This window comes from Coenobita brevimanus, chromosome 1 (genome assembly GCF_032717465.1).
Source record: "Coenobita brevimanus isolate Jiangsu-jjx chromosome 1, ASM3271746v2, whole genome shotgun sequence".
NCBI classification, from domain to species: Eukaryota; Metazoa; Arthropoda; class Malacostraca; order Decapoda; family Coenobitidae; genus Coenobita; species Coenobita brevimanus.
This window is the reverse complement of record NC_136954.1, coordinates 12,492,584-12,505,786: the sequence shown is the minus strand read 5'-3', so window position 1 is coordinate 12,505,786 and position 13,203 is coordinate 12,492,584. Positions and strand designations below refer to the sequence as shown.

Here is a 13,203-nt window from a genome sequence, read left to right as displayed (position 1 = left end):
TTCTTCCTCGCATAAAAAAAAAAAAAAAAAAAAACTTGCCTCTTGGTCAGCTTATCCTCCCCACACCCCTTAATGACTCTCAGACTGTCTCACCTGTGTCTCCATCTACTCTCTCTTTATCTACCCTTATCGTTTATCACCTCACTCTTGCCTCTTATCATGTATCACCTCACTCCTGCCTCTTATATCATTTATCACCTCACTCCTGCCTCTACTTATCACCTCACTCCTACCTCTTACTTATCACCTCACTCCTGCCTCTTACATCATTTATCACCTCACTCCAGCCTCTTACATCATTTATCACCTCACTCCAGCCTCTTACATCATTTATCGCCTCACTCCTGCGTCTTATATCATTTATCACCTCACTCCTGCCTCTTATATCATTTATCACTCTACTCCTGCCTCTTATTATCATTTATCACCTCACTTCTGCTTCTTATTACCGTACCTAAATCCCTCTACCCTTTCATTTATCCCCTCACTCCTGCCCATAGTTACCTTACCCAAGACCTCTACCCTTATCATCTATCACCTGCCCTTATCCTTATCGCCATATTTGTGCCCTATATTAGCTTACCCAGTTCCCCCTCTTTACCCATATCCCGTTTTCTTTGAGTTACACAGCCAACTACTTCAGTTTAATTGCTACTTTGAGGTGGAAATTGGACCTTCCCTACGACACTTGTTATGTCGTTCAATTAATAATTTCTTAACTCCTCTTCCCAAGTGATTTATTTTGCATCTTAAACCTTTCGAACCTTCTGTCCCTAAGCGATTTATTCAACATCTTACATCATTCATAACTTTTCTCCCAAAGCGATTTCTTTTACATCTTACACCCTTCTTAACTTCCCTTCTCAAGTGATTTATTTTACATCTTATACCTTTCATAAATTATCTTCCTAAACGATTTATTGTGCATCTGAAGCCTTTCATAACATCTCTTCCTAAACTATTTATTTTACACCATTCGTATCTCCTCTTCGTAAGCGATTCATGTTACATCAGCTTACTTTTACGTATATGTGTTTATTATGTACACATTTTGGTTCAGTAACCCCATAAGATGCACGGGAGACTTTGTAGTGCTTGATCTGTAGTTATCAACGTCCATCCTGCATCATTTATTCTTTTACTACATTGCCACACCCGCTCCCACACCAGCAGACTGAGTCGTTCCCACAACACAAAATACCATCTGGAGAGTTTCTAGTGGGCCGTTACTTATGGGCTACCCTTTGCTACAACTACAACAACAACAACAACAACTACAACAACAACAACAACAACAACAACAACTACTACTACTACTACTACTACTACTACTGCTGCTGCTGCTGCTGCTGCCGCTACTACTACTACTACTACTGCGACTACTACTATTACTGTGACCACTACCACTACTGCTGCTTCTACCACTGCCGCTACTACTAGCACTACCGCTACTACAACCACAACCACTACCACCGTTACTATCATTATCACTGCTACTGCCACTACTACTACTACTACTGTTACTACCGCTACTATTATTAATATTACTACTACTGCTACTACCACCACCACCACCGCCACTGCTACTACTACTACCATTACTAATAGCCTACTACTGCTACCACCTCTACTGCTACTACTACTACTACTACTACTACCACCACCTCTACTACTACTACTACTACTGCTACCACCTCTACTACTACTGCTACCACCTCTACTACTACTACTACTACTGCTACTACTACTACTACTGCTACCACTACTACTGCTACTACTACTACTGCTACTACTACTACTATTACTACTACTATTACTACTCCTACTACTACTATTACTCCTACTACTCCTACTACACCTGATTTTCTCCTGTACGTACGTCTGGTTGATAATTCCGGTTCATCCGTTACATGTAAGATGGAAAGATGTGATATGCAAAACAGATCGCTAAGGAGGAAGCGTCACGAAATTTCCGATCTACTTGACAGAGTCGTATTGTCGTTTGCTTAGCCTTCTTGACACCTCTTCCCTAGCGATTTATTTTGCCCATTTCGCCTTAATGTTCACTTGTCTTACTGGTAATTGAGATGGGGATTGAAGTTAATTAGTGAGGTAGGTAGGGAGGATATTTGGGAAATGATGGGAAAGGGTGTAGGAAGGAAAGGAGGGAAAGGAAGGAGAGGACGATGAAGGAAAGGGGAGGTAAGGATGGGAAAGGGAATGCAGGAAGAAGGGAGAGAGAGAGAGTCTTGAAGATGGGAGCCAGGGAGAAGAGAAGAGAAGAGTCGATTAAGGAGATGGGTAGGGTGGGGAGAGATTAGGTAGGCGATGATGGAAGAGGGAGGAAAGAAGGTGGGAGAGGGAGGGAAAGAGAACGGAAAGGAGGAGGAATGAGAAAGAGAGAGAGAATTTGGGAGAGGGAGGGAAAGAAAGAGAAAAAGAGGCGATGATCGAGGGAGTCTGGAGGGGGAGAATGGGGCTGGGAGTGGTATGAGAGGGAAGGAAGAGGCATCGAAGGCTTTGGTCGAGATGGGAGATAAGGTGGGAAGGACAGAAAAAGTAATTTAGGGATGGAAGGAGGGAGGAGAGAAGGCAAGAGGTATTTGAGGAAGGATAGGAGGGAGGGAGAGATATGGGAGGAAGGAAAACTAGGGGAGTTGAGAATAGTTAAGGAAGGAAAGAAAAGAGAATGGAGGAAAGGGAGTGAGAGGAAGGAGATGATGGATTACGATGATAAGGAGAGAAAAAGAGAGAGAAGATTCTGTTGGAAACGAGAGAAGGGGAGAGAGGGTGACGAAATGAGAGGGTTATGAAAGAATAGGAAGATGGAAGTGGTTTGGGAGGAAGGGATGGAAGTGATGTAGGGAGAAATAAGGAGAGGAAGAGGAGGAGAGAGAGGGAAGGAGCCAGTAATAAAGACGGAAGATGAGGAGGAGAAGGAGAGAAGAGAATGGCAGGGATAAACGGGGAAGTGCATGATGAGGAGGAGAGAGTCTTTAATGGAGATGAGAGGTAAAGGAAGAGAAGGATACAAGAGGATAGCGGTGATGGAGGGAAAGATAATGGATGGAAAGAACGAAGGAGGGGTGGAGGGTGGGTTTGGTGAAGACGAGAGATAGGAAATGGAGAGAAGATGGCAACGATGTAGATGGGAGATAGCGAGGGAAGGAAGGGTGAAAGGAGACGGTGATGAAGACTGGCGGTAGGGAGAGAAGAGGAAAGGGATGACGTAAGTGGAAGATGATGCAGAGAGATAAAGGAAGAGGAAAACAGTAATAGAGATGTATAAGTTAAAAAGAAGTTAAGATCACGAGAACTGCGTCGATGTAGAGAGAGAGAGAGAGAGAGAGAGAGAGAGAGAGAGAAAACCGGTGATATAGATTGAAGTGATGGTGACGAGAGAGGTGGGAACGAAGAAGAAAAGGAGGGGAAGAGGAATGCTATGGTGAAGATGGGGGGTTGGGGAGAAAAGAGAGAGAGAGAGAGAGAGAGAGAGAGAGAGAGAGAGAGAGAGAGAGAGAGAGAGAAATATGCTGATGAGAAGACCATGATACTGTTACTTGTCTTATCCACAAACAGACAGCTGATAACTGATGGATTTATTTCCGTTCCTTTCATTTTCACCAAGAGTAAACACAAGATTAATCAGTGATGTGTGGTTTGTCAGGGAAATTAAGTATGGCTGAATTAATCATCTGGTAGTAGCAGTAGTAGTACCAGTGGTAATAGTAGATGTAGTAGTACCGGCACCAGTGGTGGTAGTAGTAGTAGTAGCACCGGTGGTGGTGGTGATGGTGGTGGTTGTAGTAGTGGTATACCTCATACCAATTAATTTGGCCAGGCATGTATGGCAACACTGTTCCCACCGAGATTCTGATTGGCTGGAGGTGTTTGTTCGATTTCGTTGTTGCTTAAACCGATACTCTCTTTATTATCAGATGTGATACTGAGTTTGTCGACAATACAATCGTCAAAAGCAGTAACAAATCCGTTATGTACTTAACAACAATGAAATCTGCGTAGGAAGATAGAAATATGAGTCAACAAATTAATATAACAGTCCAAGTCAAGGTCAGCATTCGAACAATTCCTTTAAATCGCCGACACTCGATAAAATTACAGAAAATTAAGGAAACCTACTTAATCTAAGGCGCTGGTGTAACACATTTAAATTTTAAGTCCAGTCCGTACCCTTAAATCGTGCCACAACTCCGAATAATTAAAAATTCTGATGAAAAGACGAGTTGTGCGGGGAGGGAGGTTTGAAAAAATTGCGAAAATCAAAGTAGGCTAAAGGAAACTATTTCATTACATCTCCTCTATTATCATAGTACGGACTGGACTTAAAATTTAAATGTGTTACACCAGCGCTTAGATCAAGCAGGTTTCCTTAATTTTCTGTAATTTTATCGAGTGTCGGCGATTTAAAGGAATTGTTCGAATGCTGACCTTGACTTGGACTGTTATAATACTTTGTTGACTCATATTTCTATCTTCCTACGCAGATTTCATTGTTGTTAAGTACATAACGGATTTGTTATTGCTTTTGACGATTGTATTGTCGACAAACTCAGTATCACATCTGATAATAGAGTATCGGTTTAAGCAACAACGAAATCGAACAAACACCTCCAGCCAATCAGAATCTCGGTGGGAACAGTGTTGCCATACATGCCTGGCCAAATTAATTGGTATGAGGTATAGTAATACCGGTGGTACTAGTAGTAATAATAACAGCAGCAGCAGTAGTAGTAGTAGTAGTAATAATGGTAGTAATAGTGGTGGTAGTAACAGTAGCAGTATCACCAGGTTCTGAGATGTGAACCCAGTGTGCTGCAGGCTGAAGTTGTCCCAATCCTGCAGCCTTTCCGGGGATAGGGAGGGAATTGAGGGACGTTTGTATAATCAGGCAGCAAAGCCACCCAGTCATATCGGTGCCACCATGTGAAGGTGTCCCACTCCAGCATTATCTGAAAGTAGCAAAAACCCATTAGCTCCCAGGGTTCCTGTGTGAGGGATTGTGCTGGAAAGGTACCGGTACTGTACTAAGCGTACTACCCTCCGCCTAACGGCTCATAGTCGCGAAGCTTATAGACCCTACCCCGGGGTTTCCTTCCTCATTAAGTTTTGAAAATGCCCAGTTCCGTCCTATGCCGAGGACACTGGTGGAAAATGGGTGGGTGAAAATGTCATCTTAGTCAAGGGATCAGATACTGTTAATCCGTGCTATGGAATCAGTTTATGACATTGGGTGATGCCTGGAGAGAGAGAGAGAGAGAGAGAGAGAGAGAGAGAGAGAGAGAGAGAGAGAGAGAGAGAGAGAGAGATTTTAAAACAAGTATCGACAATCGTAGCAAAAAAAAAAAAAAAAATTGATAGCATCATGTACATACTGTAGTCCTTCTTAAAAAAAAAAGGCAAAATAAAAAAAAATAAACAAATACTGAAAAAAACTGTATTGTGATACCAAGAACGAAATTAATCCCTTCTTTGTGGTCAGTCTGTGTGAAAAGTGATATTTGTGTTCTTAGGAAAGCCGACTTGGTGATTTAACTATTTCGTGCTTCTCAGGTGTTTTTGTACCTATACTTTCGCACGTGACAGATTATTGAACTTTCTAACTCCTCTAATTCTAAGGTCTCGACGGAGCTGAATAAATCGTTTGAAGGTAGCAAAAATTTAATGAAAACGTCATCGGCGTGAAGTGGTCAGAAAAAACAAGTATTAATAAATTAGGTTAGTGAATGCCGCGGAGCACTCCACCTAACACTAATTAAAGGTAAATTAGAAAATAAATTACTGTAGTGGTCCTGGGCGGGACAAATAAATTAACCGTATGATTTAATTAAGATAAGCAAACTTTTAATTTTGACGGCAATAAAATGGACTCATCAAAGGGGCTGTGTGTATGATATTTAAAATCTAAAATTTGTCCCTCCTCTCTCAGTACCAGGGGAGTCGGGGGGGCGGAGAGGCTGGAATTACTCTCCCGTCGTCTGGGCTACTAAGTTTTCCCCTCCTTGTAGCTCCAGATTACTCCCCCCCCCCCCGTTTCCTTGATCGTTGTCGTCGTGGGCGGGGGGGGGGGCTTCGGAGACGTCAAATGAGACGATGTGTGGGGGAGTATAGCAGGGTACCTTAAGGGACCCCACAGTGTGTGGAGGTTTGGTTGCTGGGTGGACACCGAATTTGTCTCCACTCTATTCTGCCCTCTCCCCTCTCCCTAGGTCCCCGTCGCTGCGTCAGCTAATTTTGCAAGGCCCTGTTCTTCACTGATGCTTCTTCCTTCCTTTTCTTCTAGCCTCTCTATTGCATTTTCTACTTTAAATAGTGTGAAATTTTCCGCATTCGTCAAAATTTCATCGATGGCCTTTAGCATGTTACAGCAGTAAGGATTAGGGTGTACCTGTGTGCTGTTGGTCTAGCCAATTGTGGGGACCATGGTGGTTCGGCACCACCCAGGTGTGTGGACCTATGCATGGGCGAACTGCTACTAAGTTACAGCTACAGATCCGTGGATGCTGTTGCTTTGTTGTGGGACTGTCGGCCATTGGCCAAGCATTGTGCTGGGAGACTCTCATCTCCCACATTGTGTTGCTATCCCTTGTTGGGTAGTGCAGGGAGTGTTTGCTTGGAGCTTGGTCCCTGCTTGGGTAGTTTGCTGTGCCTCTAGACTCTGGGTATCGCCCCCGTGATCCTTTCTATTTCAACAGTTATGTTGAGCCTTTTTCCTACCATCTATTTATTATGGAAATTGTCACAAGTTCCCCCCACCCCGGTTGTGCTGAAGTTTTGACCCTGATGACGATGCTGACTTCTCTTCCTGATACTTCTTTGGCTGTTCCTACTGTTCGGTTTCCCAACCTCTACTCGCCTCTTCTGTTTCGTCCCACGTAACTACGCCAATTCCCGCCTCACAGTCACTTACTTCCACAACTCTGTCCATCTGTTCATCTTACATAGTAACTTCTGAACCTTATTTGCCTCCAACCCTCCTCCATCTACCCTTCCAGTTTTTCGGCTTCCTTGTCCCGTCCTCATACGTCTTCCCTACTCACTAACCCTGTCTTGACCACCTTCCTTTTTGGGTCCCAGACCTGGTTTCAGTATTTTAACATCACCTCACAAACGGATGATTTCTCACTTCACCTCTCTTTGTTACATCAGGTAGACACTGATGTTACGTCCTTTGTGTGACCCAGTGGCTCTTGTCATCTTAAAGTGTACAGTGCAACCCAGGCAGAAAAAGATAAATCTTTAGTTGATCCATCCGGCAATACAAGCTCAGTCTCTTCATATGCACAGTTAATTTCATCTACAGGCACTGTCAGTCTTCCTTCTTTCTTGTCTTGGGTAATCAAAATTTTGCTGACTTCTCTGAGCATATTCGATTCATTCTTTCTAACAGCATCATTCAACTCTTTCTGTTCATTGTTACATCAACCCTCCCCATGGATGCCATCTACAACCAACAAGCATTGTTATAACTGTATTTGAATCTCACAGTCTTCCCTCTTCAGTAAGTAGAAAACTACTAACCACTTTCAGTCTAGTGCCATATTTATTTATTTATTTATTTATCCTTCCCTTCACCTTCAGAGGAAGATAAGGATTTACGAGTATTTAAAGGAGCATTCATAAGTATTTCTTTCCTTCCCAGAGTCACGCACACACAATGCAGTAAAAATAGTGGTAAATTCAGTAAAAAATATATATATATATATATATATATATATATATATATATATATATATATATATATATATATATATATATATATATATATATATAATGGAATGGAATGGGTTGTTTGATGCCATTTGGAGACGCAAAAAGAGAATTTCCTGGATAAGATGGCGGACTACGAGGTGCTACCCAGAATTTTCCGAAATTTGAAAACAGGGCAGAAACCGCTTGCCATAGGGCGTGTGGATGCTGGGTGGCGGTGCATGCATGCTTTGTTTGTTACTGTGTCAAGTGGCATTGCGCAGGGTGGATGGATTTGCTGAATGTTTGTGTGTTTTTATCATTGTGTTTGGGTTAGTTTGCAAGTCTTGTAAACTAAAATATGGAGGATGTGAAAGAGCAACATGTGTGCATCAATTTTTGTGTGAAACTCGGGAACAGCATGGCAGAAACTCACAAAATGGTAAAACAAGCATTTGGTGACAGTGCTTTGGAAACCTGTGACTGGTTTAAGCGTTTTAAAAATGGACAAACGTTAACAGGTGACGGTGTACGTTTTGGTTGCCCTTCCACCAGTTCAGCTCCTGACAGTGAGGCCTAAGTTAGTGCAACCATCCTCGAAAATCGCAGAAGGACATTCCATGATGATTGTGACACTGTTACTCGTAGCCAATCGTATGGCTTTGTTGGCTCCCTTACAGAAAACAAACTTCTGAGGGGTAACTGTAATAAATGCGCAAATAAAATAATCATAGGAACTTAGCCAAAAAAAAAAAAAAAAAAATCTGGAGCCCTGGGGAATGTTCCTACAGAGCTTTACTGAAATCTGTCCACGTGTGTAGATGTAGCTGGATAAACCCGTATACAGACAGACAGCGGTCCCTTCATGTATAGATAATAATAATAACAGTAATATTAAATAGAAGAAGGATGATGGCACAAATAATAGTTCTTCGTTCCTAGACTTCACTCTCTTCATTCACCCGCAGGCAGAATCATAATGATTGATAAATAGAGGACAATAGAGGTCGCCTGCATCCATTTCAGGAAATCGAGTGGCCGCTTCCATAGGTAATCACGGTTATGAGGCGTGCGTCTGTGTGCGCGTATGTGCATTCCTGTGGTCGCTGTCCGTCCCTTCGTCTGTCCGTCCAGTTGTTACATCTGTCCGTCCTCCCTTCTATCCATCCAGCTGTCCGTCCCTCCATGTATCCATCCAGCTGTCCGTCCCTCCATCTATCCCTCCACCTGTCCGTCCCTCCATCTATCCCTCCACCTGTCTGTCCCTCCATTTGTCCATCCATCTGTCCGTCCCTCCATCTGTCCATCCAACTGTCCGTCCCTCCATCTGTCCATCCAACTGTCCGTCCCTCCATCTGTCCATCCAACTGTCCGTCCCTCCATCTGTCCATCCATCTGTCTGTCCCTCCATCTGTCCATCCAACTGTCCGTCCCTCCATCTGTCCATCCAACTGTCCGTCCCTCCATCTGTCCATCTCTCTCTCCGTCCCTCCGTCTGTCGATCCATCTGTGCGTCCCTCCATCTGTGCATCCCTCTGTCCGTCCCTCCATCTGTCCACCCCTCTGTCCGTTCCTCCATCTGTACGTCCGTTGCAGTCGATGACCCCTAGTTTTAATTAGGAGAGCGATGTTTAAGTAATTGCCTATAATTAGTTTGTCTCACTTTTTTTTTTTTTTTGGGGGGGGAAGGGGAAGGAAATGGATTTAGAGAGAGAGAGAGAGAGTCTGCCTTCTGATGTCTGCTATAATGGTCTCTACGTCTTTAGCCCTTTCATGCCTCCTCTTGACTTTCTCACTTTTTTCACGCCGTCGTCGTCGTCGTCGTCGTCGTCGTCGTCGTCCTCCTCCTCCTCCTCCTCCTCCTCCTCCTCCTCCTCCTCCTCGTTATCGTCTTCGTCATAATGTTCATATTTCATGTCTCGTGTTCACTTTGTTTCTCCTCCTCATTCAGATCCTCGTCCATTTCTTTCTCTTCTTCTGTTTTCCTAGTTGTTCTCTTTCTCATTTCCTGTCTTTCCTTCCCCTTCCATTTTCTTGTGCTCTGTTATTCTTTCTTCCTCGTTTTGCTTTCTCCTGTTACCAGTCCATCATTCTAATTTTTGTCTCTATTTTTTTATCATTTTCGTCCTTTATATCTTGCATTTTATTACCATTCTTCTTCGTTACCAGGCACTTTTTTTCATTATATTCTTATATTGTTTCATCTTCAGTCCATGCTTTTTTAAAAAGTGTGGCTAATTAATATCTCTCTCTCTCTCTTTCTCTCAGTTAATCTTCTTATCTTTTTATCTCATCATTTACCATTAGTCGGCTTCTCCCTCTCTCTCTCTTTCTCTCTCTCTCTCTCTCTCTCTCTCTCTCTCTCTCTCTCTCTCTCTCTCTCAGTTAATCCTCTTGTCTTTTTATCTCATCATTTACTATTAGTCGGCTTCTCTCTCTCTCTCTCTCTCTCTCTCGTTTCATCATTTACTTCACCTTACTAATGAACTTAACATGTATCTCTCAGTTTAACTCATTTAATTCTTTTTCCCTCACCATCCCTCTTACACTCACACGTATAACCATCCACTCAGGTGATGGACGAGAGGTGGGAGCGTGACGTGAAGGAATACGGTGCCGTCAACATCACCGGGTTCCGTATAGTGGACACGTCCAGCCCCTTCGTCAGGGACTTCCTCAGGACATGGTCTACACTGGATCCAAAGCTGTTCCCGGGCGCTGGCCACGGCTATATCTCGGTGAGTACCCGCTTATTATTATTATTATTATTATTATTATTATTATTATTATTCCCGGGCGCTGGCCACGGCTATATCTCGGTGAGTACCCGCTTATTATTATTATTATTATTATTATTATTATTATTATTATTCCCGGGCGCTGGCCACGGCTATATCTCGGTGAGTACCCGCTTATTATTATTATTATTATTATTATTATTATTATTGTTATTATTATTATTATTATTCCCGGGCGCTGGCCACGGCTATATCTCGGTGAGTACCCGGTTATTATTATTATTATTATTATTATTATTATTATTATTCCCGGGCGCTGGCCACGGCTATATCTCGGTGAGTACCCGGTTATTATTATTATTATTATTATTATTATTATTATTCCCGGGCGCTGGCCACGGCTATATCTCGGTGAGTACCCGGTTATTATTATTATTATTATTATTATTATTATTATTATTATTATTCCCGGGCGCTGGCCACGGCTATATCTCGGTGAGTACCCGGTTGTTATTATTATTATTATTATTATTATTATTATTATTATTATTATTATTCCCGGGCGCTGGCCACGGCCATATCTCGGTGAGTACCCGGTTATTATTATTATTATTATTATCATTATTATTATTATTATTATTATTATTATTATTATTATTATTATCATCATTATTATTATTATTATTATTATTATTATTATTATTATTATTCCCGGGCGCTGGCCACGGCTATATCTCAGTGAGTACTCAGTTATTATTATTATTATTATTATTATTATTATTCCCGGGCGCTGGCCACGGCCATATCTCGGTGAGTACCCGGTTATTATTATTATTATTATTATCATTATTATTATTATTATTATTATTATTATTATTATCATTATTATTCCCGGGCGCTGGCCACGGCTGTATCTCGGTGAGTACCAAGTTATTATTATTATTATTATTATTATTATTATTATTATTATTCCCGGGCGCTGGCGACGGATATATCTCGGTGAGTACCCGGTTGTTATTATTATTGTTATTATTATTATTATTATTATTATTATATTATTCCCGGGCGCTGGCGACGGATATATCTCGGTGAGTACCCGGTTGTTATTACTACAGTTATTATTATTATTATTATTATTATTAGTAGTAGTAGTAGTAGTAGTAGTAGTAGTAGTAGTATTCCCGGGCGCTGGCGACGGCTATATTTCGGTCGGTACCTGGTTATTATTATTATTATTATTATTATTATTATTGTTATTACTATTACTGTTATTGAGAGGCTTTGCAGGTTAACGTGATCACTTTTTTTTTTTTGGGGGGGGTGGGGGAGGTAAGAAGGATTTTTTAAGAACTGCTTTGGGATTTTCAAATATTGGTTCGTAACTGTATGCACTAATTCACTCCGACAAGGAAAGTATGTTTTCAACCCTGTTTGTTTGTTTGTTTGTTAGCAGGATTACTGAAAAAAAAAATATCAGAGAGATTCGGGCCAATTTTGTTGGGTAGATAGCCATGTCCCAGGAAACAATCGATTAACTTTTGATACCGATGTTTGTTAGTTTGTTTGTTTGTTAGCAGTATTACTCAAAAACTAAAAGAGAGATTTGGACCAAATTTGATGGGTAGATAGCCCATGCCCCAGGGAACAATCAGTTAACTTTTGGGACCGATCCGGATAGTACTGTATTACAGGTTCTGGATCCATAAAACATTTTTTTGCGAAAACCTAATCAGTGATGAGAAAATCTAACCCATTATGAAGAGTGGTTTGGAAATTACGTTGCCCATGTCGGAGAGATGCACTCTACTGAGTGCCCCTCTAGTTTGGAATATATTATCGTTATTGGAGGGCCGGGTAGATTTTTTTATTTATTTTCTTTTTCAAATGACTGGATGAGACAGATGCATGTCGGTAAGTACTGCTTAAAAGTATTGTATTTTTTGGTGTGTGAGGTGTTCTGGCATCAGTGTATTATCCGCTGGCAAAATTTCCCCTTTATGTATTATTTACTACAATACTTTCTCGTTAACTTGGCCCAGATTTTCGTCTATCTGAGGTTTATTTCACGTAGCTCGACGGCAGAAAAGGCAGTACTACGGTTCTACATCCTTTATATAGCGCTTCTTCCTGACTAGCATCGTACTCTGGTGTTTATCTGTTATTACAATTCAGCTTTCAAGACAGAGAGACGTCAATTTTTGGTCAAGTTAGAGTAAAAAGTGTGTGGTAAGTTATCCCGGCTGTTCTAGGGTTATACCGTTTTTACTTTAACCTGGTTCAGATTGTTGTCCTTTTGCAGCCTATTTCTCGTAGCTTTGTGACTGAAGACAAGGCTCTACGGCTCGGCATCCTATTCGTAGTACTTCTTGACTACGTTCGCATTCTGGTGTTAATGCATTGTTACAGCTCAGCATGCAAGACGGAGAGATGGCAATTTTAGGACGGCTTAGAGAGAGAGAGAGAGAAGGGTATATTCGGGCAGTCTAGAGTCATAGTTACTAATCACCCTTACCTCAGTCTTAAAGGTATTCGTGGCCTTATACACCTATGACATGTTGTTGATGGTTCGAAGCAATTCCAGACTGCGAGAGTCTGTCATTGCAAACTGCTGCTCGTGTATTCAAACAACCTTGGAATTACCACCTTAGCACTGAACAACAGACCCTGGTTACGACGTACGAGAGTTCAAGGTGATAATATGGCTCTTGACGCTGTTGTATTACCTTGAATATCAGTGTGCTTGACTGAAATAGGTAAC

At 41.8% G+C, this 13,203-nt stretch overlaps 1 protein-coding gene across 1 annotated transcript in view; it reads left to right on the top strand.

Annotated features, from left to right (window-relative positions):
• Positions 1 to 13,203, top strand: part of LOC145414462 (glutamate receptor 1-like) — a 654,998-nt gene that overhangs the window by 191,672 nt on the left and 450,123 nt on the right. The window contains exon 6 of the mRNA XM_080284028.1: positions 10,281 to 10,445. Coding sequence (XP_080140154.1) covers positions 10,281 to 10,445 — 165 coding nt within the window. The remainder of the gene's footprint in view (positions 1 to 10,280; positions 10,446 to 13,203) is intronic.